Source organism: Oncorhynchus gorbuscha, linkage group LG01, assembly GCF_021184085.1.
Source record: "Oncorhynchus gorbuscha isolate QuinsamMale2020 ecotype Even-year linkage group LG01, OgorEven_v1.0, whole genome shotgun sequence".
Taxonomy (NCBI): domain Eukaryota; kingdom Metazoa; phylum Chordata; class Actinopteri; order Salmoniformes; family Salmonidae; genus Oncorhynchus; species Oncorhynchus gorbuscha.
Genome location: NC_060173.1, coordinates 1684777 through 1711347, shown reverse-complemented (window position 1 = coordinate 1711347; position 26571 = coordinate 1684777). Strand labels below are relative to the sequence as shown.

At 46.8% G+C, this 26571-nt stretch overlaps 2 protein-coding genes across 3 annotated transcripts in view; one reads left to right on the top strand and one right to left on the bottom strand.

The window, feature by feature from the left end:
• Positions 1–1619: 1619 nt before the first annotated feature.
• LOC124031517 (annexin A2-A-like) lies at positions 1620–10159 on the top strand. Of its 2 annotated transcripts, none has more exons than XM_046342850.1 (13): positions 1620–1717; positions 3267–3324; positions 3500–3593; positions 4536–4630; positions 4789–4902; positions 5210–5300; positions 5482–5561; positions 5952–6011; positions 6253–6346; positions 7933–8028; positions 8182–8240; positions 8977–9099; positions 9810–10159. In XM_046342850.1, the coding sequence occupies exons 2-13, from the start codon at positions 3277–3279 to the stop codon at positions 9867–9869; spliced, it is 1014 nt and encodes a 337-aa protein (XP_046198806.1). In that variant the 5' UTR covers positions 1620–1717; positions 3267–3276; the 3' UTR covers positions 9870–10159. The 2 variants fall into 2 exon arrangements, with proteins under 2 accessions (XP_046198806.1, XP_046198816.1); XM_046342860.1 differs by having other exon boundaries at positions 1639–1713.
• A 6186-nt stretch (positions 10160–16345) lies between these two features.
• LOC124031512 (E3 SUMO-protein ligase PIAS1-like) overlaps positions 16346–26571 on the bottom strand; it is a 47828-nt gene continuing 37602 nt past the window's right edge. The window contains 1 exon segment of the mRNA XM_046342835.1: positions 16346–19577. Coding sequence (XP_046198791.1) covers positions 19254–19577 — 324 coding nt within the window. The 3' untranslated portion in view covers positions 16346–19253.

Sequence of the window (26571 nt, the reverse complement as noted above, 5' to 3'; positions counted from 1 at the left end):
CCCAGACAGTAGGGCCTGCCATCATTCACTATGAACTGGACTGTTCCCAGACAGTAGGGCCTGTCATCATTCACTATGAACTGGACTGTTCCCAGACAGTAGGGCCTGTCATCATTCACTATGAACTGGACTGTTCCCAGACAGTAGGGCCTGCCATCATTCACTATGAACTGGACTGTGTTCCCAGACAGTAGGGTTCATTCACTATGAACTGGACTGACAGTAGGGCCTGCCATCATTCACTATGAACTGGACTGTTCCCAGACAGTAGGGCCTGTCATCATTCACTATGAACTGGACTGTTCCCAGACAGTAGGGCCTGTCATCATTCACTATGAACTGGACTGTTCCCAGACAGTAGGGCCTGTCATCATTCACTATGAACTGGACTGTTCCCAGACAGTAGGGCCTGTCATCATTCACTATGAACTGGACTGTTCCCAGACAGTAGGGCCTGTCATCATTCACTATGAACTGGACTCTGTTCCCAGACAGTAGGGCCTGCCATCATTCACTATGAACTGGACAGTGTTTTTGACACCTTCTATTAGACAACATTCTATTAGACACATTAATACATACTTTTAAATTAAAGTATTTTTTTTTGTAGAGTGCTAATGTTACTGAGCCCATTACAACAAGAAAATAATGAAATACATGTGATTTGGTCCTTGAAACAATAAGTTGAAATGGAATTCCATTCCTTAATATGAGGACTGCTCCTACTAGGGAGTGCTAAGGACCGGTGGGTTCAACGCCTCTCAATGGCCAACAGATAACGTCGGTAATACAGTGTTTATATATCTCATCGGTGCTAAACCCACGTTTCGACATCTGAATGGGGACTTGCCTGCCCTCTCATTTAATCGATACAAAATACATTTAATTAACAACTAAGACATATATTCAAGATCAGCATAGCTAGTTTGCTAACCAAATGGCACCTGCATCAGTAGTTGTGGCCACCGGAAACCGATATGGACGGAAAGGCGGACACTGATCCACTCGTCCAATGACATCCTCCCAGCGGTTAGCTCGTTAACTTTAGGCTCCGTGTTTTCAGCTTGCTCAATAAATACATAAACTAGCCTGTTAGCCATGCTATGGGTGACTTGCGATCATTTCCCTTGCTAGTTTAATTGTATTGACATTCCCAGCCTTCGTTACATTGGTCTGTTTTTGTCCACAATATTGAGTTCATTTAAACAGAGCATCCCGACTGGAGGCAGCAACATGTACCAGGCCAGCTGTGATTTACAACCTAACAGCAATATGTGGACTGCTAAGAAATGTATTGGTGAATTATATTGATCATGCATTGAACTGCATCCATCCATTCTACCAGTTATGCCTTACTCTATTTTTGAGTGAAATATAAAAAATAAAAAATAATAAACTTCCTATAAAGTTGATTTTGTAACATAAACTGGGAATTTGATATTTTTGACTGATATTATGATTAGTCTGTTTCATATAAAGTAGTTAAAATGCTGTCTGTTCTACCTTAAGACGTGTATATCTTAAGTACGTGTATATCTTAAGTACAAATGTGTTTGTGTTGTGGGTCTGACTCAGGGGTGGAGACTAAGGAGAGAGCGGTATTATAGGTTCTACAGCTTCATGTAGAACCTCCCTGTGGTATTTAAGCACCACACCCATTCCAGGCCACATAGCCAGGACTATTCTACAGCACCACAGCGCTCTTCAGCACAGGCAGGTAAACTGACAATTCCTTTTAACATTCATTACTAGAAATGTTTCGAACAATCGGCTTCATCTAGCTCTTGGAAGGATTTCTATCATCCCAAAACTAGCTCTGTGAGTTTTTGCTTGTAGGGGACTAAACCCCAAGTTAGATTCAGTGTTGTCATGCATTGTATCTGTTTCTATTATCTTCATGTCCAGTCAAATATATGCATGTTCAGAATGCAGTCTTTTCTCTGTATAAACAGTCCTGAGAAGGCAGTGATTCAGCCGTACTACCTCTCTGAGACAGAGGGCTCTGCTGCTAGCTCCAGGGTGTGTCTGCTGGTTGTCTGCCAAATGGGTTAGGGTGTGGTGGTAGTTGTAGGGGTTAGGGTGTAGTAGGGGTTAGGGTGTAGTAGGGGTTAGGGTGTAGTAGGGGTTAGGGTGTAGTAGGGGTTAGGGTGTAGTAGGGGTTAGGGTGTAGTAGGGGTTAGGGTGTGTTGGTGGTGGTGGTAGTAGTGGGGGTTAGGGTGTAGTAGGGGTTAGGGTGAAGTAGGGGTTAGGGTGTGCTGGTGGTGGTGTAGTAGGGGTTGGTGGTGTAGTAGGGGTTAGGGTGTGTTGGTGGTGTAGTTGGTGGTGGTGGTAGTAGTAGGGGTTAGGGTGTTGGTGGTTAGGGTGAAGGGTGTGTTGGTGGTGGGTTAGGGGTTAGGGTGTGTTGGTGGTGGTAGTTGTAGGGGTTAGGGTGTGTTGGTGGTGGTAGTTGTAGGGGTTAGGGTGTGGTGGTGGTGGTAGTAGTAGGGGTTAGGGTGTGGTGGTGGTGGTAGTAGTAGGGGTTAGGGTGTGGTGGTGGTGGTAGTAGTAGGGGTTAGGGTGTGGTGGTGGTGGTAGTAGTAGGGGTTAGGGTGTGGTGGTGGTAGTAGTAGGGGTTAGGGTGTGCTGGTGGTGGTAGTAGTAGGGGTTAGGGTGTGCTGGTGGTAGTAGTAGGGGTTAGGGTGTGCTGGTGGTAGTAGTAGGGGTTAGGGTGTGCTGGTGGTAGTTGTAGGGGTTAGGGTGTGCTGGTGGTGGTAGTTGTAGGGGTTAGGGTGTGCTGGTGGTGGTAGTAGTAGGGGTTAGGGTGTGCTGGTGGTGGTAGTAGTAGGGGTTAGGGTGTAGGCTGTAGTAGTAGGGGTTAGGTTGTGGTGGTGGTTGGTAGTAGTAGGTTGTGGTGGTAGTAGTAGGGGTTAGGGTGTAGGCTGTAGGGGTTTAGAAGTCATTAGCGTTTAGGTTGTTGTAGTAAAGGTTAGTTCTCTGTGCTAACTAGTGTTTCATCAGGGTGTGTCTAGGCTGGACATATAATAGTTGACAGACTGTTACATCTAGTTAGTCATTTTGATAAACAGAGGACTTGGTGCCTTAGTTATCGACAGAGATGATTGTTTCAGAGAGACGCTGCAGTTAGAAGAATGTAATCATCACCTGAGAACCAATAAGATCTCTGGATGGTCTGAGTTACCCAACTCCCAGTGACGGTGATCAGGACATTGAGCTACACGGTTCTCAGCAGGAGAACTGTCTCTAAAACACTTCTCACTCCTCTATAGGACAGTCAACATGGCGCTGGTATCTGAGTTTCTAGGACAACTGTCTCTTAATGTGGGAGTAAGTAGTATTAATGTTGGTGTTAAACTCCAGTGCTACTACTGCTTTGTACTAGTATTCTACTACTGTACAGTGACCAATACTCTATTGTTTTCTTAATCTTCTGTGAGCACAAATACTTGACTGTCGTCCCCCAATATTAAACTATATTAATATAAACTATTATATATTACAGTCCTGTGAGTCCAAATACCCAACTGTTGTTCCTGCGATTGACTTCGATCCAGACAAAGATGCTGCCAGAATAGAGACTGCTATCAAGACGAAGGGTAAGAGACGTATAAGTTGAAGAATAATACGTCTGTTTGCTCTGCCTGGGTTAGGCTCTGCCTGGGTTAGGCTCTGCCTGGGTTAGGCTCTGCCTGGGTTGGGTAAGGCTCTGGCTGGGTTGGGTAAGGCTCTGGCTGGGTTGGGTTAGGCTCTGGCTGGGTTGGGTAAGGCTCTGGCTGGGTAGGGTAAGGCTCTGGCTGGGTAGGGTAAGGCTCTGGCTGGGTAGGGTAAGGCTCTGGCTGGGTAGGGTAAGGCTCTGGCTGGGTAGGGTAAGGCTCTGGCTGGGTAGGGTAAGGCTCTGGCTGGGTAGGGTAAGGCTCTGGCTGGGTAGGGTAAGGCTCTGGCTGGGTAGGGTAAGGCTCTGGCTGGGTAAGGCTCTGGCTAGGGTAAGGCTCTGGCTGGGTAAGGCTCTGGCTAGGGTAAGGCTCTGCCTGGGTAAGGCTCTGGCTGGGTAGGGTAAGGCTCTGGCTGGGTAGGGTAAGGCTCTGGCTGGGTAGGGTAAGGCTCTGGCTGGGTAGGGTAAGGCTCTGGCTGGGTAAGGCTCTGGCTGGGTAAGGCTCTGGCTAGGCTCTGGCTCAGTAAAAGGTATCCATGTGGCAACAGTCTGTGGTATTTGTGAGTCAGCTTCCTGACTGAACTGGGAATGTTCCCAAGGCATTTCCTCAGTAGCAGCAGCAGCCTCATAATACCAGCTAGTGGCAGACAGAGTTGCCTCCAGACGAGCTAGTTCCCGCTAGACTGGCAGATACAACCAGTTACCAGTCATCCCTCTCCAGACTGGTATAATGGATAGCCAGTTCACTATCATTAATGCCTAACCACTAAAGAGTTCCTCGTCATTCAGATTTACTGATCATTTAAATTCAATGAACAATGTCTAGTTATATAGAACAATGTCCACTTATTCCTGACTATTATGTTTATCTGGGATGTCATCTCAGGCGTGGATGAAGCGACCATCATCAATGTTCTGACCAAGAGGACCTACAGCCAGAGGAGAGAGATCGCTTTCGCTTATGAGAGGAGAGCCAAGAAGGTATGGGAGGACAACTCGACCAATCAGATAAACTAGGGTCAACTGGCTCAATCATGTCACGTGAACTGTCATGACACCTGTGAGGGTTGTCTGTTCTGTTACTCTGACTGTAACATGGCCTGTATCTAAGTAGCATGCTCTGTGTTTCTCTCCTGTAGGATCTGGTGACTGCCCTGAAGGGGGCTCTATCTGGGTCGTTGGAGACTGTGATCTTAGGTCTGATGAAGAGTACAACTCAGTACGATGCCTCCGAGATCAAAGGATCCATTAAGGTACAGTGTCTTTCAATCAACCAAACCTCTACTGCCCTCTTCTGGTAGTATGTCTACAGTAACTAACTCTATTATAATCTGATAACTGTGTAGTGGTCTCTACTGCCCTCTCCTGGTGGTATGTCTACAGTAACTAGCTCTATTATAATCTGATAACTGTAGTGGTCTCTACTGCCCTCTCCTGGTGGTATGTCTACAGTGCAGTTGGGAGGGATAAAGGTCACTGGAGATGAGCCTGACATTTACAATATAATCCTAACCTTATAGTACAATGTTATGGTAATGCAACATGTCTGTGTATCTGCAGGGTCTAGGAACGGACGAGGAGGTGCTGATAGAGATTGTCTGTTCTCGCAGCTCCTCAGAACTGGCTGAGATTAAGACGGTCTACAAGGAACGTTAGTGAATCCACAGAGCTAAATTTATAAAGATAAAATTATCTTTCTGTGTCTAAAAGCTGCTGTCAGCAGGTCTATCTACCTAGTACAACATTACATCATTAGACCAGAGTTTTAGGCTTGTGGCTGGATGTATCATGTTGTCATTTGTAGTATGAATGTCTCTGCTCGATCTCCTCAGTGTTCAAGAAGGATCTGGAGAAGGATGTGGCTGGAGACACCTCGGGAGACTTCGCCAAGCTGCTGCTGGCCCTGGTGCAGGTACGACCCTAAGTAGCCCTGGTGCAGGTACGACCCTAAGTAGCCCTGGTGCAGGTACGACCCTAAGTAGCCCTGGTGCAGGTACGACCCTAAGTAGCCCTGGTGTACGACCCTAAGTAGCCCTGGTGCCAGGTACGACCCTAAGTAGCCCTGGTGCAGGTACGACCCTAAGTAGCCCTGGTGCAGGTACGACCCTAAGTAGCCCTGGTGCAGGTACGACCCTAAGTAGCCCTGGTGCAGGTACGACCCTAAGTAGCCCTGGTGCAGGTACGACCCTAAGTAGCCCTGGTGCAGGTACGACCCTAAGTAGCCCTGGTGCAGGTACGACTGCAGTAATTAGTCTGTTATTGAGTTGATCTTTGACCCTGTTCTAATCTTATCTGTTGACAGGCCAAGAGGGCAGAACCCTGCAGTGTGGTGGACTATGAGAAGATCGATGAAGATGCCAGAGTAAGAACAATATACTGTCCTGTCTAGTAGTCTGTCACCATGGATACATCAACCAGATCTATACATGAATGATCCCAGTTTGAAAAGCTGAGTAAGGTTCACTATAATAGTGTTTTATGATGGTGTCTAGTGATACCATACAGGCCCTGTATGTTTAAAGCCATCTAATAGATGTGTTATATAATATGGTCTTCGGGGCCTGTATGTTTAAGGTTCTAGTAATGTGTAATATGGTATTCAGGCCCTGTATGATGCTGGAGTGAAGAGGAAAGGAACCGATGTGGCCACCTGGATCTCCATCATGTCAGAGAGGAGTGTTCCCCACCTGCAGAAAGGTACCTGACAGACTAAGAGACCACATATTTCATTTAACCAGGTAGGCCAGTTGAACAAATTATCATTTACAACTGCGACCTGGCCAAGATAAAGCAAAACAGTGCGACACAAACAACAGTTACACATGGAATAAATATACAGTAGAAAGTCTATATACAGTGCGTGTAAATGACGTGAGGTAAGGCAATAAATGGGCCATAGTAGCAAAGTAATTACAATTTAGCAGATTAACACTGGAGTGATGAATGAGCAGATGATAATGTGCAAGTAGTGATACTGGGGTGCAGAAAAGTAAACACAAACAATATGGGGATGAGGTAGTTGGATGGGCTATTTACAGATGGACTATGTACAGCTGCAGCGATCGGTTAGCTGCTCAGATAGTTGCTGTTTAAAGTTAGTGAGGGAAATATAAATCTTCAGTGATTTTTGCAATTTGTTTCGGTCACTGGCAGCAGAGAACTGGAAGGAAAGGCAGCTGAAGGAGGTGTTGGCTTTGGGGATGACCAGTGAGATATACCTGCTGGAGCGCGTGCTACGGGTGGGTGTTATCGTGAGCTGAGAAAAGGCTGAGCTTTACCTAGCATGGATGACCTGGAGCCAGTGGGTCTGGTGACGAATATGTAGCGAGGGTCAGCCGACGAGAGCATACAGGTCGTAGTGGTGGGTAGTATATGGGGCTTTGGTAACTAAATGGATGGCACTGATAGACTACATCCAATTTGCTGAGTAGAGTGTTGGAGGCTATTTTGTAAATGACATCGCTAAAGTCAAGGATCGGAAGGATAGTCAGTTTTACGAGGGTATGTTTAGGCAGCAGGAGTGAAGGAGGCTTTGTTGGGAAATAGGAAGCTGATTCTAGATACAATTTTTGATTGGAGATGCTTAATGTGAGTCTGGAAGGAGAGTTTACAGTCTAACCAGACACCTAGGTATTTGTAGTTGTCCACATATTTTAGGTCAGAACCATCCAGGGTAGTGATGCTTGTCGGGCGGGCGGGTAGCGAACGGTTGAAAAACATGCATTTGGCTTTACTAGCGTTTAAGAGCAGTTGAAGGCCACGACAGAGTGTTGTATTGCATTGAAGCTCGTTTGGAGGTTAGATAACGGTGTCCAAAGGGCCAGATGAATACAGAATGGTGTCGTCTGCGTAGAGGAGGATCAGAGGATCACCAGCAGCAAGAGCGACATCATTGAGATATATATATATATATCATAGAAGAGTCGGCCAGAGGCCCGGACAACAGGCCCTCCGATTTGACACACTGAACTCTATCAGAGAAGTAGTTGGTGAACCAGGCGAGGCAGTCATTTGAGAAACCAAGGCTGAGTCTGCCGATAAGAATGTGGTGATTGCTGGAGTCGCAAGCCTTGGCCAGATCGATGAAGACTGCTACACAGTAACGTATTTTATTGATGATGGTATACCAGACAGATGGGACATGCCTGACACCTGCAGAAAGGAACTATAAGCTTATACCAGCGACATGAGCTGATATTAATTTTCTGTGGATGTTAAAGAATCCCTGTCGCCCCGAGGTGTTTGACAGGTAAAAGACAGTCAATGTGTGTTGTCTGCTCCAGTGTTTGACAGGTATAAGAGCTACAGTCCCTATGACATGCAGGAGAGCATCAGGAAGGAGGTGAAAGGAGACCTGGAGAAGTCCTTCCTGACACTCGGTAAGTCATTGCTTTAAACCAGGGTGGTTAAACTCATTCTACAGAGTGCCGAGTGTCTAGGGGTTTTGTTTGCCTTTCAGTTAAGGCCTGGATAGCCAGGTGACGAGTTCCTTACTAATGAGCAGGTTCTGAGTTCCTCTGTCTCTGTTACAGTTGAGTGTTTTGAGAACAAACCACTGTACTTCGCCAGCAGACTTGCAGAGGCCATGAAGGTAAATGAGTAAACGTATAAAGTCTTTGCCTAGTTTTAATTTGGGACTTGCAAAAGATTTAAACAGTACAAGGAATACTGCAGTCAGTTTACACCATGTTGCATCATGTAGTGTTGAGAAACGCTGATTGTTTACTGCAGAGTACTGGTACTCCTACTACTAGCCTGTTTACTGTGCAGAGGACTGGTACTCCTACTACTAGCCTGTTTACTGTGCAGAGGACTGGTACTCCTACTACTAGCCTGTTTACTGTGCAGAGGACTGGTACTCCTACTACTAGCCTGTTTACTGTGCAGAGGACTGGTACTCCTCCTACTAGCCTGTTTACTGTGCAGAGGACTGGTACTCCTACTACTAGCCTGTTTACTGTGCAGAGGACTGGTACTCCTACTACTAGCCTGTTTACTGTGCAGAGGACTGGTACTCCTACTACTAGCCTGTTTACTGTGCAGAGGACTGGTACTCCTACTACTAGCCTGTTTACTGTGCAGAGGACTGGTACTCCTACTACTAGCCTGTTTACTGTGCAGAGGACTGGTACTCCTACTACTAGCCTGTTTACTGTGCAGAGGACTGGTACTCCTACTACTAGCCTGTTTACTGTGCAGAGGACTGGTACTCCTACTACTAGCCTGTTTACTGTCTCTCCTCTGTGCAGAGTAAAGTGGCTATGGAGAAGGAGGTGATGTATATTTAGAATATGCAGGTTGATGATCAGTATATTTCTAATCTGCAGGGTAAAAGTGCGAAGGAGAAGGTGGTGACGAGGATCATGGTGTCTCGTTGTGAAGTCGACCTCATGAATATCAGAACCGAGTTCAAGAGTCAGACCGGCAAGTCTCTGTTCCAGACCATCTCTGTGAGTAACACAACAACAATATACCTCCCACCCTAGCTCCTCCCCACACTAGCTCCTCCCCACACTAACAGTGTCCCAGACCATCTCTACAATAATATACCTCCCCACACTAGCACCTCCCCACACTAAAAGTGTCCCAGACCATCTCTACAATAATATACCACATCAATACCTCTCCATACTAACAGTGTCCCAGACCATCTCTACAATAATATACCACATCAATACCTCCCCACACTAACAGTGTCCCAGACCATCTCTACAATAATATACCACATCAATACGTCCCCACACTAACAGTGTCCCAGACCATCTCTACAATAATATACCCCATCTCTACCTCCCCACACTAACAGTGTCCCAGACCATCTCTACAATAATATACCTCCCCAGCCTAGCACCTCCCCATACTAACAGTGTCCCAGACCATCTCTACAATAATATACCACATCAATACCTCCCCAAACTAACAGTCTCTGTTCCAGACAATCTGTCAGTAACACCACCCTACTCTACCACCTCATATCTCTATGGGAAGATCTGTTGCATACACCTCATGTCCTCTCTTTCTCCTTCTACAAACCCATTGGAGGAGAAAAGCAAGAGGTCTCTCCCCTCTGACCTTCTCCTCCAATGGGTTTTGAGATTTACAGCATGTCTGTCTCTACCCCCACCAGTCCCTAACCTGACCCTGTACCTCTCTTCTCCAGGAGCACACTAAGGGGGATTACCAGAAGGCCATGCTGTCTCTGTGTGGAGGAGACGACTAAACATCTGGACTTCATTACCCGCAATCCTTCGGCGTACTGGTCGTTGTGTCCACTGCTGGGAAGGTTGCTTACTAGACTACAATGTCCAGGCATTAGTTTGCAGCCACTGGACTACAACTTCCTACGTTAAGAGGTTAACTCATACTATTGGATGTTATCAAATGGATATTAATGGCATCATTCTACTGAACTATTTCATTAGATGAAGATATTGAACCCACTGTTTTCCTGTAACAACCCACTGTTTTCCTGTAACAAACCTAACTGGTAATAAAAGTTACTTTGGCAAAGTGTTGTTCACATATTTTTGTAATTTAGAAGTCTCTTTTATTCAGAGTGACTTACAGTACCGTACTGGTTCTCCCCATGCGTCGCAAACCCGAAACCCTGGCTTTGCGTCATGCTCTACCAAGTAATTTTCAATATCACATCTTGACTCATTTTTCCAAGGGGCAAGAAAAAGTCAGCTTGTAATCATATTCAGTTACTATAGGTGACCACTAGAGGGTGGTGGAGGAAGTAGCTACCCTTCTCTGGTCTGAAACTGACAGGCTTTCATCCCATATCTAACAGTGTCCCCAGACCATCTCTCACTTTTTTAAAACTGGAAATCAAAGCTCTCAACTTGAACATTGTCGAACAAATGACTTCTGAATTCAACTGTTATAAGCAGAGCATTAAGATGACAACACATTCTACAAAAACGCACCTAAAAAGGATGTCATTTAGTGTTTCCACTGAAAAGGTTGTATTAAATTATTTAAATATCTCTAAACAATAATCCAACAGCACAATCCTAAACCACATCAACTGTCTAACCTCAAGTTAATGTATTAAACCACCCAAACACATTAGATACAGTCCTTCTGAGCTGCAGGACAGAAGGAAACTGCTCTGTGATGTCACCATGAGGCCATTGGTGATTTCAATGGAAGATTACTGAGGATGGCTCATCAATAATGACCTAAATGACAGAGGGGAAAATAATATAACAAATACTCCAAAATGTGAATCTTGTATGCATCAAGGCACTAGAAGTAATAATGCAAAACACCACGGCAAAGGAATGCTACACTTTTCTACCACCTCGTGATAGTCATCTATGGGAAGATCTGATGTAGTACACATCACACTTAATGATGTCCTCTTCGTGATCTTTCTCACACTTAATGATGTACAAACCACACTTCGTGATGAGAACTTCGTGAAGTACACAACACACACTTCATGATGTAGTACACATCACACACTTCATGATGTAGTACACATCACACACCTCACTTCATGATGTAGTACACATCAAATGTTTCGGGTAGTCTTCCACAAGCTTCCTGCAAGTTGGGAATTTTTGCATTCCTCCTGACAGAGCTGGTGGAACTGAGTCTGTCTCTTGCTCACACATGCTTTTTCAGTTCTGCCCACAAATGTTCTAGGATTGAGGTCAGTGCTTTGTGATGGCCCCAATACCTTGACTTTATTGTTCTTAAGCCAGAAGTATGCTTGGGGTCATTTTCCATTTGGAAGACCCAAGTGTTACCTGACTGATGTCTTGAGATGTTGTTTCATGCTGATGCTATCTGTTTTGTGGAGGAGTCCCTTCTGCAGCAAAGCAGCCCCACAACATCATCTGGACTGCTTCACCGTTGGGATGGTGTTCTTCGGCTTGCAAGCGTCCCCCTTTTTCCTCCAAACATAACGATGGTCATTACGGCCAAACAGTTCTATTTTTGTTTCATCAGAGCAGAGGACATTTATCCAAAAAGTATGATCTTTGTCCCCATGTGCAGTTGCAAACTGTAGTCTACTTTTTATGGTGGTTTTGGAATGGCTTCTTCCTTGCAGCGTTTCAGGTTATGTTGATGCAGGCCGTTTTACTGTGGATATAGATACAACCTGTTTCCTCCTGCATCTTCACAAAGTCCTCTGCTGTTGTTTATTTCTTTTACACCAAATTGGATAGTTATCAAATGGATATTTATTGGCATCATTTTCTAGCTCAAATGATGAAATATGTTTTTTTTTCATTAGATGAAATATTGAACCCACTGCGGGTTTTCCTGTAACAACCCACTAAATTTTTCCATGTTTCAATCAGGCCAACGTCAAGATTATGATCAGTGATTAGTTAATTGACTATAACTGCCTTGGAAGTGAGGGATCTAACATTAATAGCCCTTTTTAATTTAAGTCTCTTTTAATTGGAAGAGTGTCTTTACAGTAGTTGCTAAGGCGAACACCGCCATGGTTTTCTCGAGGCACAGACACGGTCTCAATGGGGATAGCTGAGCTGACTAAACTGTGCTAGTGGCAGACTCCAAACCCTGGCTTTGGCCTGCACCCTATCTCATGCTCTTTCTTTCAACAAGTACATTTGGTTTTCATAGGAAACTGCCTGGCCTCCATCTTGACTCATTTTTCCACATTTGGGGCATAGGAAGAAAAAGTCAGTCCTTTTTTAATCATTTGGTATTGGTAAACATAGGAAGACTGCCTGGCCTTAGTCCTTTCTTTATTTGGTCATTGGTAAGGCCTGATTTGACTTCCAAAAACTAGAGCCTAAATACTGGGGGAAATGTTCTGTGGACCAATGAAACAAAATGAGTTATTTGGCAATACAGATCTCCGCTGTGATAATTTCTCAAATGGTCTGAAACAATCAAAGATGGGGGCTTTCATCCACGTATCTGTTGAATGCGCAAGAAACAGGGAAGCAGTTATCAAGTGTTTTGAAGTCCAATTTTAAACCCAGTGTCTAAAAACTGGTTCTCCGTTGAAGATTTTGGGTCTTCCTGCAGGACAAAAACCCAAACGCACATCAAAAAGCAAACAGCAGTGCCTCCCAAGTTATGCAGCGGTCTAAAGCACTGCATCGCAGTGCATCGCAGTGCTAGAGGCATCACTACAGACCTGGGTTCGAACCCGGGCTGTATTACAACTGGTCATGAACGGGAGTCCCATTGGGCGGCGTACAATAGCCCAGCGTCGTCCGGGTTAGGGGAGCGTTGCATAGAGCCGCTCAAATATTTCCTTAGGTAAGGGCATACTTAAGGGTTATTACAGTAGCTTGAAAGGCATGTATGGCATAAAGATTGACTACCTGGTTACCATGGAGATAGCCCGTCAAAGAGATCGCATTTATTTTGTGAGAAAGCAACATTTTATCATTTCTATTAAGATAACCAAATAGCTTCAGAAGATAATAAACCATTATCTCTGTAGTTTCCTGTAGTTACGTTTATTTTACTTTCTAGCAAGGCAAGCTAACTTACAGAGTAGCTAACTTACAGCGTAGCCTAGTGGTTAGAGTGTTGGACTAGTAACCGGAAGGTTGCGAGTTCAAACCCCCGAGCTGACAAGGTACAAATCTGTCGTTCTGCCCCTGAACAAGGCAGTTAACCCACTGTTCCCAGGCCGTCATTGAAAATAAGAATATGTTCTTAAATGACTTGCCTAGTTAAATAAAGGTAAATAAATTTACAGAGTAGCTAACTTACATAATAGCTAATTTGCTGAGTAGCTAACTTACAGAGTAGCTAATTTGCTGAGTAGCTAATTTACAGAGTAGCTAACTTACCAGCTGGGTCATTCCTACAATGATGTGCCCTTTCTGTCCCCAGGAAATGTCACTTGATATTTGAGTGTAAAAATGTGCATTCCAAAAGGCTTTAAATATAAGATCAGGTGTCCTTTACCTTAAAAACACAAAAATATGGACCTTAAAAGAGTATTTCTTAAAAAATATATATATATATTTTCCCAATGGATGTATACGTTCTTGCCATGACCCGGGTATTAACTTCCACTTCATATTTTATATTCCTAGAGGTGCGTTCACTCTGGCTATCTACTCCGATTTCAGAGCACTTGTCTGTGTGCCAGAGTGCACAAATATGAATATGGCCGGTGTCTGTAAACGTTGGCAAAAATGCGTAATTAAATTGGTGCCAGCAACACAGTCACCAACGCTCTGGATAACATGCAAACAGCCTAAACAGCTTTGTTAGGGCGAGTAAAATCAAATCAAATGTATTTATAAAGCCCTTCTTACATCAGCTGATATATCAAAGTGCTGTACAGAATGGTCAGTGGGGTGTTCTCTCATTTGTGTCTGGAAGAAGCTAGCCAGCAAGCCAACGTTATCGTGGGTGCTTGACTGCAGCTGAGGTCTGAACGCTCGGATCAACCCTAGTCCCTGGACAGAGCGTCCAGTGTGGTCTGAACACTCGGATCAACCCTAGTCCCTGGACAGAGCCTCCAGTGTGGTCTGAACGCTCGGATCAACCCTAGTCCCTGGACAGAGCGTCCAGTGTGGTCTGAACACTCGGATCAACCCTAGTTCCTGGACAGAGCGTCCAGTGTGGTCTGAACGCTCGGATCAACCCTAGTCCCTGGACAGAGCGTCCAGTGGGGTCTGAACACTCGGATCAACCCTAGTTCCTGGACAGAGCCTCCAGTGTGGTCTGAACGCTCGGATCAACCCTAGTCCCTGGACAGAGCCTCCAGTGTGGTCAGAACGCTCAGATCAACCCTAGTCCCTGGACAGAGCGGTGGTCTGAACGCTCGGATCAACCCTAGTCCCTGGACAGAGCGTCCAGTGTGGTCTGAACGCTCGGATCAACCCTAGTCCCTGGACAGAGCGTCCAGTGTGGTCTGAACGCTCGGATCAACCCTAGTCCCTGAACAGAGCGTCCAGTGTGGTCTGAACGCTCGGATCAACCCTAGTTCCTGGACAGAGCGTCCAGTGTGGTCAGAACGCTCGGATCAACCCTAGTCCCTGGACAGAGCGGTGGTCTGAACGCTCGGATCAACCCTAGTCCCTGGACAGAGCGTCCAGTGTGGTCTGAACGCTCGGATCAACCCTAGTCCCTGGACAGAGCCTCCAGTGTGGTCTGACCCGCGGATCAACCCTAGTCCCTGGACAGAGCGTCCAGTGTGGTCTGAACGCTCGGATCAACCCTAGTCCCTGGACAGAGCGTCCAGTGTGGTCTGAACGCTCGGATCAACCCTAGTCCCTGGACAGAGCCTCCAGTGTGGTCTGAACGCTCGGATCAACCCTAGTCCCTGGACAGAGCCTCCAGTGTGGTCTGAACGCTCGGATCAACCCTAGTCCCTGGACAGAGCGTCCAGTGTGGTCAGAACGTCCAGTGTGGTCAGAACGCTCGGATCAACCCTAGTCCCTGGACAGAGCGGTGGTCTGAACGCTCGGATCAACCCTAGTCCCTGGACAGAGCCTCCAGTGTGGTCTGAACGCTCGGATCAACCCTAGTCCTTGGACAGAGTGTCCAGTGTGGTCTGAACGCTCAGATCAACCCTAGTCCCTGGACAGAGCGTCCAGTGTGGTCTGAACGCTCGGATCAACCCTAGTCCCTGGACAGAGCGTCCAGTGTGGTCTGAACGCTCGGATCAACCCTAGTCCCTGGACAGAGCGTCCAGTGTGGTCTGAACGCTCGGATCAACCCTAGTCCCTGGACAGAGCCTCCAGTCTGGTCTGAACGCTCAGATCAACCCTAGTCCCTGGACAGAGCGTCCAGTGTGGTCTGAACGCTCGGATCAACCCTAGTCCCTGGACAGAGCGTCCAATGTGGTCTGAACGCTCGGATCAACCCTAGTCCCTGGACAGAGCGTCCAGTGTGGTCTGAACGCTCGGATCAACCCTAGTCCCTGGACAGAGCGTCCAGTGTGGTCTGAACGCTCGGATCAACCCTAGTCCCTGGACAGAGCCTCCAGTGTGGTCTGAACGCTCCGAAACGCGCTGAGTTTAGAACGGACAATCTGACAACACTCTGAATTGCTTCCTGCTTCTACACCTGCATTGCTTTCTGTTTGGGGTTTTAGGCTGGGTTTCTGTACAGCACTTTGAGATATCAGCTGGTGTAGGAAGGGCTTTATAAATACATTTTATTTTGAATTTACGTACGCCCAGAGCGCACTCTGGCACTCCATATTGAATTTACGAATACAATTCTCTCTTCAAAAGTTACATTTTTTCATGATGATTGTAATTTATTTTATCAAAAATGTTCTGTGTCCCTGATATCCCTTTCCGCCCTGTTAGTTTTTTTGTAATTCTCCATTTAAGAAAACCCCCCTCTAAAACGACACCACATTCAGGAAGTATCATCATTTATTCGGTGGGAAAACAATGGTTTAAAAAGGTACATAAATATAAACCCTTAGTTGTATCTATTTTTGTCGATGATGTCCACCCTGCTAGGCTAAATTAAAGGAGAAAATGAACCACATTTCAAAACGTTAAAATATGTTTGATAGAGAATCCTGTTCCATTATGCTATAGCTCAATCTTGCTCACTCACAGAGCTCTGGCTGATTTGGGCTCCAAATGTCCACCTTGTAATGTTCCACCCGGTTAGGATTATGCACCTAACCGGTTAGAAAATGCACCTTGAAAAAAGTGCCTGAGTTTAACCAATATTATTTTTTTTTATAGAAAGAATACTAAAATAAAATATAATTCCCCCCAAAAGCGATGAGGTCCAAAATGCACCACACCGTAAGAATGTCCCATTCTAGATCCTTCCATTGTTTAGTTAAGTACCTGTCTGGCTGGTGGATGTTTCCCTTCTGAACCAGGCCAGAGGAAAGCAACATTCACCTCCACAAAACGCTGTTTACATCCATATTGAATGAAGCAGTTGACCAACCGGAAACTTTTCCCCACTTAATTTAAGGGGTAAATTCACCTTAAAAAGCTTTGTGCAACTAACTTAAAGTGAAGGAAACTTTCAGGGAAAATATAAGGGGTAGATTCAACATAGGTCTTTTATGCAACCGGGCGAGGTTGGTGTGCAGGAGCCGTGACTTCACGCTCCGTATCGGGACACCGGGGACCTGGCCACCAGCTGGCGATAGAAAATAGCGCTCTCGCCTATGTTACTAGCCATCTTTTGGGGGCAATCTGGGATCTTTTAGCCAAAGATTTGATTTAACTAGTTAGTTAACAAGACATTTATTGCGTTTAGCCGTGCTAGATAGCTGTGTATTTTATGCTAATCTCAGCTATGGATGGTTGTCACAGAACAAGGATGGTTAGTTATATATTTGTAGTTGTTTACTACAATAAACCAGCAACGCCCACCTACCGTGCACTGCCTTAACAGACCCAGAGCGATTTAACTCTCTAAATATCACATTTAGGGGTTCCTTACCATCTTGACATTTAGGTTTAGGGTCCTGTTTTGATGCCATTCACTTAAACTATTAAAATATCTGAAAAATATAATCCAGGCATCGCCAAACTCGTATTTCATTCAAAACAGTAAAGGTCAGCAAACCGTATAGTCATCGCGACACCATCATATGAACAGGCTGCATTCAAGAAAAGACAGTTGCACAAAAAAACATGCTTCACGTCCAAAGAACATTCAAGAACAGGAACATAAATTACTTCTGCAAAAGCACCTTGATTCAACCCCTCGTACACAGTGATTTATTGACTAGCTCTACTTCTCGCAGAGGCCAGAGCAGACCATTACTTGTCTGTCGTCTTGCTGTATCTATCGGTTTAATTCATACAATTATCAAACAACACAGTAGAGCCCAGAGACCATCAAAATGCTCCAAGCCTCTGTTGTGATATTGACATCATTCAATAACACAACAGACTGAAGGGAAAAAAACTCATGGTTTGTTACAACGATGCAGATCAAGCGACAATGACCTCTTAAATAGCATGAATCATAGAATTACTAAAGAAATATCATAGGACAATAGTAATGCATATTCATGAATCATAGAATTACCAAAGAAATATCATAGGACAATAGTAATGCATATTCATGAATCATAGAATTACCAAAGAAATATCATAGGACAATAGTAATGCACATTCATGAATCATAGAATTACCAAAGAAATATCATAAGACAATAGTAATGCACATTCATGAATAAATATAATTACTAAAGAAATATCATAGGACAATAGTAATGCATATTCATGAATCAACCAAAACTAAGAGAGGAAATAATAAATAATACTAACTGGGAACAGAAGGCTAATAGAACGAAGGACAGAATAATGGTATCAAAACCACTATGGCCCATTCCACACTATAGGGCCTAACTGAGCCAAGCTGTACTGGGCTGGCCTGGTTCCACATCCACAAAAAGTTCTGGAAAGAGCCAAAGAAAATCCCCAAGCCATCACAGTACCGTTCGGGTCGGCCCTCTAGTGTAGATGTGGTGCCGCTGTCACGGACCGTCTCTGTCAGGCATTCAACAGGAACTCTAGCACCAGTCACACTTACCACTCTAAATCAAACCACACATTATAGAGCTACTGGACTCTGGTGAGTGACAGGAGAGAGAGGAGAGACTGACAGAGATAGCAGGCACGAAAAGCCATGCAATTTGTTCTCTGTTCCAAATGCAACTTCAATATACTTGGGGTTTTGTTTTCCTTGAATGACTTGGTGAAAAAGTGAGTCAAAGATACACCCTGCATGAAAACAGAAGTGCTCACACTGAACAAGGTACCGTAGTAATACACTGGACTGAAATCACCCCCCCCCCCAATAATGAAAATTTGCTGTGTGTAACTATGATGCCAATTTCAATACTATTTTAATCATATTTCTTCAATGTGAAAACTACTAAGGGTGGATGCTGCAGTAAAGTTTCCTCGGCTAAATGAAAGAGATGAGAGGGAGCACACAAACCAGAGAAACCACAGTAGTGGATCTATAACCAGCCTGGGTACCAGTCTGTCAGTGCTACCATTCCACGACGACAGACAGACAGCAGCCAGGCTAGCCTGTGTGATCCTAGTGACATCAACAACATGGAGCATAGGGAATGCTTTTTACACAGCACACAAGGATCCAACACAACTTGAAAGCATATTAATAAATAATACCTTGAAAATAATTAAATACAATATAATTGACCACAGTAAGAATGAACGTTAGGAAGGAATGAAATAACTCTACAGGAAACAAACAAACGGACAGATTCCTCTTCTCGCTCCGAAGCACAAGTCCAAACATGTTTTGAGACAAAAATAATGCCGTCGACGTGGAATATTGAAATAAAACAGTAAGAACGAAGTACAAAAGGTCAGGGGGGGGGGTGTCAGGGGGGGCACGTGAAGGAAGAGGCCGTGAAAAAATCTTCAGTATCCACAGAAAAATATCAACTGAAGTTACTCATCATCATCATCGTCATCGTCGTCATCATCGTCATCGTCGTCATCGTCATCATCGTCATCGTCGGGAGCTCATATATAATAAGTTAAATTGAAAATAGAATGTTCCTCTCTGTACACAGCATTGTTTTCTCCTACTTTTTATTTATTATTTATTTGTCCGTTTCTATTCCCTCCCTCAAGTTGTTTTTCCGTTCTGTGTGGACGATCCCTCGCCTCCCTTCAGTCTAACGAGATCACGTCTGGTATGGAGCCATATATGACTGCTGCCGCTGCATCAGACCTGCTCGACTGGCTGTCCCGGTCTCCATCCCGCTCTCCATCCCTCTCTACATCCCTCTCTCTTAAACTATTAGATGACACAAGACTGGAGCTGCTCCCGCTGTTGCTGCCCCCATTGGCTGCTGGCAGGGCGCTGCTCCCGCCCCCGGGGGTCCCTGGTTGGTCCAGGAACATCTGGGAGGAGCTATACGGCAGGAAGCGGTTGAGGAGAAGGTCATGGTCTTCTGAGGCAGAGGCCGCCGCTGTCATCACCATGTTGTAATGCTACAGAGAGAGAGAGAGGAGGGAGGGTCACCACCATGTTGTAATGCTACAGAGAGAGAGAGAGGAGGGAGGGTCACCACCATGTTGTAATGCTACAGAGAGAGAGAGAGAGGAGGGAGGGTCACCACCATGTTGTAATGCTACAGAGAGAGAGAGGAGGGAGGGTCACCACCATGTTGTAATGCTACAGAGAGAGAGAGGAGGGAGGGTCATCACCATGTTGTAATGCTACAGAGAGAGAGAGGAGGGAGGGTCACCACCATGTTGTAATGCTACAGAGAGAGAGAGAGAGAGAGGAGGGAGGGTCATCACCATGTTGTAATGCTACAGCGAGAGAGAGGAGGGAGGGTCATCACCATGTTGTAATGCTACAGAGAGAGAGAGGAGGGAGGGTCATCACCATGTTGTAATGCTACAGAGAGAGAGAGAGAGGAGGGAGGGTCATCACCATGTTGTAATGCTACAGAGAGAGAGAGGAGGGAGGGTCATCACCATGTTGTAATGCTACAGAGAGAGAGAGAGGAGGGAGGGTCACCACCATGTTGTAATGCTACAGAGAGAGAGAGAGAGAGAGGGAGGGTCACCACCATGTTGTAATGCTACAGAGAGAGAGGGAGGGGGTCACCACCATGTTGTAATGCTACAGAGAGAGAGAGGAGGGAGGGTCACCACCATGTTGTAATGCTACAGAGAGAGAGAGGAGGGAGGGTCACCACCATGTTGTAATGCTACAGAGAGAGAGAGAGAGGAGGGAGGGTCATCACCATGTTGTAATGCTACAGAGAGAGAGAGGAGGGAGGGTCACCACCATGTTGTAATGCTACAGAGAGAGAGAGAGGAGGGAGGGTCACCACCATGTTGTAATGCTACAGAGAGAGAGAGGAGGGAGGGTCACCACCATGTTGTAATGCTACAGAGAGAGAGAGAGGAGGGAGGGTCACCACCATGTTGTAATGCTACAGAGAGAGAGAGGAGGGAGGGTCACCACCATGTTGTAATGCTACAGAGAGAGAGAGGAGGGAGGGTCACCACCATGTTGTAATGCTACAGAGAGAGAGAGAGGGAGGGTCACCACCAGAGAGGAGGGAGGGTCACCACCATGTTGTAATGCTACAGAGAGAGAGAGGAGGGAGGGTCATCACCATGTTGTAATGCTACAGAGAGAGAGAGGAGGGAGGGTCATCACCATGTTGTAATGCTACAGTAATGAGAGAGAGAGGGAGGGTCATCACCATGTTGTAATGCTACAGAGAGAGAGAGGAGGGAGGGTCATCACCATGTTGTAATGCTACAGAGAGAGAGAGAGGAGGGAGGGTCACCACCATGTTGTAATGCTACAGAGAGAGAGAGAGGAGGGAGGGTCACCACCATGTTGTAATGCTACAGAGAGAGAGAGAGGAGGGAGGGTCACCACCATGTTGTAATGCTACAGAGAGAGAGAGGAGGGAGGGTCACCACCATGTTGTAATGCTACAGAGAGAGAGAGGAGGGAGGGTCATCACCATGTTGTAATGCTACAGAGAGAGAGAGGAGGGAGGGTCACCACCATGTTGTAATGCTACAGAGAGAGAGAGAGGAGGGAGGGTCACCACCATGTTGTAATGCTACAGAGAGAGAGAGGAGGGAGGGTCACCATGTTGTAATGCCACCACCATGTTGTAATGCTACAGAGAGAGAGAGGAGGGAGGGTCACCACCATGTTGTAATGCTACAGAGAGAGAGAGGAGGGAGGGTCACCACCATGTTGTAATGCTACAGAGAGAGAGAGGAGGGAGGGTCACCACCATGTTGTAATGCTACAGAGAGAGAGAGAGGAGGGAGGGTCACCACCATGTTGTAATGCTACAGAGAGAGAGAGAGAGAGAGAGAGAGAGAGGAGGGAGGGTCACCACCATGTTGTAATGCTACAGAGAGAGAGAGGAGGGAGGGTCACCACCATGTTGTAATGCTACAGAGAGAGAGGAGGGAGGGTCACCACCATGTTGTAATGCTACAGAGAGAGAGAGGAGGGAGGGTCACCACCATGTTGTAATGCTACAGAGAGAGAGAGAGGAGGGAGGGTCACCACCATGTTGTAATGCTACAGAGAGACAGAGAGGAGGGAGGGTCACCACCATGTTGTAATGCTACAGAGAGAGAGAGAGGAGGGAGGGTCATCACCATGTTGTAATGCTACAGAGAGAGAGAGGAGGGAGGGTCACCACCATGTTGTAATGCTACAGAGAGAGAGAGAGGAGGGAGGGTCACCACCATGTTGTAATGCTACAGAGAGAGAGAGGAGGGAGGGTCATCACCATGTTGTAATGCTACAGAGAGAGAGGAGGGAGGGTCATCACCATGTTGTAATGCTACAGAGAGAGAGAGGAGGGAGGGTCACCACCATGTTGTAATGCTACAGAGAGAGAGAGAGGAGGGAGGGTCACCACCATGTTGTAATGCTACAGAGAGAGAGAGGAGGGAGGGTCACCACCATGTTGTAATGCTACAGAGAGAGAGAGAGGAGGGAGGGTCACCACCATGTTGTAATGCTACAGAGAGAGAGAGGAGGGAGGGTCACCACCATGTTGTAATGCTACAGAGAGAGAGAGGAGGGAGGGTCATCACCATGTTGTAATGCTACAGAGAGAGAGAGGAGGGAGGGTCACCACCATGTTGTAATGCTACAGAGAGAGAGAGGAGGGAGGGTCACCACCATGTTGTAATGCTACAGAGAGAGAGAGAGAGAGAGAGAGGAGGGAGGGTCACCACCATGTTGTAATGCTACAGAGAGAGAGAGAGGAGGGAGGGTCACCACCATGTTGTAATGCTACAGAGAGAGAGAGAGAGAGAGAGAGAGAGAGAGGAGGGAGGGTCACCACCATGTTGTAATGCTACAGAGAGAGAGAGAGGAGGGAGGGTCACCACCATGTTGTAATGCTACAGAGAGAGAGAGAGGAGGGAGGGTCACCACCATGTTGTAATGCTACAGAGAGAGAGAGGAGGGAGGGTCACCACCATGTTGTAATGCTACAGAGAGAGAGAGGAGGGAGGGTCACCACCATGTTGTAATGCTACAGAGAGAGAGAGAGGAGGGAGGGTCACCACCATGTTGTAATGCTACAGAGAGAGAGAGAGAGAGAGAGAGGAGGGAGAGGAGGGTCACCACCATGTTGTAATGCTACAGAGAGAGAGAGAGAGAGAGAGAGAGAGAGAGAGAGGAGGGAGGGTCACCACCATGTTGTAATGCTACAGAGAGAGAGAGGAGGGAGGGTCACCACCATGTTGTAATGCTACAGAGAGAGAGAGGAGGGAGGGTCACCACCATGTTGTAATGCTACAGAGAGAGAGAGAGGAGGGAGGGTTACCACCATGTTGTAATGCTACAGAGAGAGAGAGAGAGGAGGGAGGGTCACCACCATGTTGTAATGCTACAGAGAGAGAGAGGAGGGAGGGTTACCACCATGTTGTAATGCTACAGAGAGAGAGAGAGGAGGGAGGGTCACCACCATGTTGTAATGCTACAGAGAGAGAGAGAGGAGGGAGGGTCACCACCATGTTGTAATGCTACAGAGAGAGAGGAGGGAGGGTCACCACCATGTTGTAATGCTACAGAGAGAGAGAGGAGGGAGGGTCACCACCATGTTGTAATGCTACAGAGAGAGAGAGAGGAGGGAGGGTCACCACCATGTTGTAATGCTACAGAGAGAGAGAGAGAGGAGGGAGGGTCACCACCATGTTGTAATGCTACAGAGAGAGAGAGGAGGGAGGGTCACCACCATGTTGTAATGCTACAGAGAGAGAGAGGAGGGAGGGTCACCACCATGTTGTAATGCTACAGAGAGAGAGAGGAGGGAGGGTCACCACCATGTTGTAATGCTACAGAGAGAGAGAGGAGGGAGGGTCACCACCATGTTGTAATGCTACAGAGAGAGAGAGAGAGGAGGGAGGGTCACCACCATGTTGTAATGCTACAGAGAGAGAGAGAGAGGAGGGAGGGTCACCACCATGTTGTAATGCTACAGAGAGAGAGAGAGGAGGGAGGGTCACCACCATGTTGTAATGCTACAGAGAGAGAGAGAGGAGGGAGGGTCACCACCATGTTGTAATGCTACAGAGAGAGAGAGGAGGGAGGGTTACCACCATGTTGTAATGCTACAGAGAGAGAGAGGAGGGAGGGTCACCACCATGTTGTAATGCTACAGAGAGAGAGAGAGAGGAGGGAGGGTTACCACCATGTTGTAATGCTACAGAGAGAGAGAGGAGGGAGGGTCACCACCATGTTGTAATGCTACAGAGAGAGAGAGAGAGGAGGGAGGGTCACCACCATGTTGTAATGCTACAGAGAGAGAGAGAGGAGGGAGGGTCACCACCATGTTGTAATGCTACAGAGAGAGAGAGAGGAGGGAGGGTCACCACCATGTTGTAATGCTACAGAGAGAGAGAGAGAGGAGGGAGGGTTACCACCATGTTGTAATGCTACAGAGAGAGAGAGGAGGGAGGGTCACCACCATGTTGTAATGCTACAGAGAGAGAGAGAGGAGGGAGGGTCACCACCATGTTGTAATGCTACAGAGAGAGAGAGGAGGGAGGGTCATCACCATGTTGTAATGCTACAGAGAGAGGGAGAGGAGGGAGGGTCACCACCATGTTGTAATGCTACAGAGAGAGAGAGAGAGGAGGGAGGGTCACCACCATGTTGTAATGCTACAGAGAGAGAGAGAGGAGGGAGGGTCACCACCATGTTGTAATGCTACAGAGAGAGAGAGAGAGGAGGGAGGGTCACCACCATGTTGTAATGCTACAGAGAGAGAGAGAGGAGGGAGGGTCACCACCATGTTGTAATGCTACAGAGAGAGAGAGGAGGGAGGGTCACCACCATGTTGTTATGCTACAGAGAGAGAGAGAGAGGAGGGAGGGTCACCACCATGTTGTAATGCTACAGAGAGGGAGAGGAGGGAGGGTCATCACCATGTTGTAATGCTACAGAGAGAGAGAGGAGGGAGGGTCACCACCATGTTGTAATGCTACAGAGAGAGAGGAGGGAGGGTCACCACCATGTTGTAATGCTACAGAGAGAGAGAGAGGAAGGAGGGTCACCACCATGTTGTAATGCTACAGAGAGAGAGAGAGGAAGGAGGGTCATCACCATGTTGTAATGCTACAGAGAGAGAGAGAGGAAGGAGGGTCATCACCATGTTGTAATGCTACAGAGAGAGAGAGGAGGGAGGGTCACCACCATGTTGTTATGCTACAGAGAGAGAGAGAGAGGAGGGAGGGTCACCACCATGTTGTAATGCTACAGAGAGACAGAGAGGAGGGAGGGTCACCACCATGTTGTAATGCTACAGAGAGGGAGAGGAGGGAGGGTCATCACCATGTTGTAATGCTACAGAGAGAGAGAGGAGGGAGGGTCACCACCATGTTGTAATGCTACAGAGAGAGAGAGGAGGGAGGGTCACCACCATGTTGTAATGCTACAGAGAGAGAGAGAGGAGGGAGGGTCACCACCATGTTGTAATGCTACAGAGAGACAGAGAGGAGGGAGGGTCACCACCATGTTGTAATGCTACAGAGAGAGAGAGGAGGGAGGGTCACCACCATGTTGTAATGCTACAGAGAGAGAGAGAGAGGAGGGAGGGTCACCACCATGTTGTAATGCTACAGAGAGGGAGAGGAGGGAGGGTCATCACCATGTTGTAATGCTACAGAGAGAGAGAGGAGGGAGGGTCACCACCATGTTGTAATGCTACAGAGAGAGAGGAGGGAGGGTCACCACCATGTTGTAATGCTACAGAGAGAGAGAGAGGAAGGAGGGTCACCACCATGTTGTAATGCTACAGAGAGAGAGAGAGGAAGGAGGGTCATCACCATGTTGTAATGCTACAGAGAGAGAGAGGAGGGAGGGTCACCACCATGTTGTAATGCTACAGAGAGAGAGAGAGAGGAGGGAGGGTCACCACCATGTTGTAATGCTACAGAGAGAGAGAGAGAGGAGGGAGGGTCACCACCATGTTGTAATGCTACAGAGAGAGAGAGAGGAAGGAGGGTCACCACCATGTTGTAATGCTACAGAGAGAGAGAGGAGGGAGGGTCACCACCATGTTGTAATGCTACAGAGAGAGAGAGGAGGGAGGGTCACCACCATGTTGTAATGCTACAGAGAGAGAGAGAGGAGGGAGGGTCACCACCATGTTTTAATGCTACAGAGAGAGAGAGAGGAGGGAGGGTCATCACCATGTTGTAATGCTACACAGAGAGAGAGAGGAGGGAGGGTCATCACCATATTGTAATGCTACAGAGAGAGAGAGAGAGGAGGGAGGGTCATCACCATGTTGTAATGCTACAGAGAGAGAGAGAGAGAGAGAGGAGGGAGGGTCACCACCATGTTGTAATGCTACAGAGAGAGAGAGGAGGGAGGGTCACCACCATGTTGTAATGCTACAGAGAGAGAGAGAGAGGAGGGAGGGTCACCACCATGTTGTAATGCTACAGAGAGAGAGAGGAGGGAGGGTCATCACCATGTTGTAATGCTACAGAGAGAGAGAGAGGAGGGAGGGTCACCACCATGTTGTAATGCTACAGAGAGAGAGAGGAGGGAGGGTCACCACCATGTTGTTATGCTACAGAGAGAGAGAGAGAGGAGGGAGGGTCACCACCATGTTGTAATGCTACAGAGAGAGAGAGGAGGGAGGGTCACCACCATGTTGTAATGCTACAGAGAGAGAGAGGAGGGAGGGTCATCACCATGTTGTAATGCTACAGAGAGAGAGAGAGGAGGGAGGGTCACCACCATGTTGTAATGCTACAGAGAGAGGGAGAGGAGGGAGGGTCACCACCATGTTGTAATGCTACAGAGAGAGAGAGAGAGGAGGGAGGGTCATCACCATGTTGTAATGCTACAGAGAGAGAGAGAGGAGGGAGGGTCACCACCATGTTGTAATGCTACAGAGAGAGAGAGAGAGGAGGGAGGGTCATCACCATGTTGTAATGCTACAGAGAGAGAGGAGGGAGGGTC

Coding starts and splice junctions, on each gene's coding strand:
- LOC124031517 (XM_046342850.1), top strand. CDS start 3,277: ATGGCGCTGGTATCTGAGTTTCTAGGACAACTGTCTCTTAATGTGGGA. Junction 3,594..4,535: donor GACTGCTATCAAGACGAAGG/GTAAGAGACGTA, acceptor ATGTCATCTCAG/GCGTGGATGAAGCGACCATC. Junction 6,012..6,252: donor AGATCGATGAAGATGCCAGA/GTAAGAACAATA, acceptor TATGGTATTCAG/GCCCTGTATGATGCTGGAGT.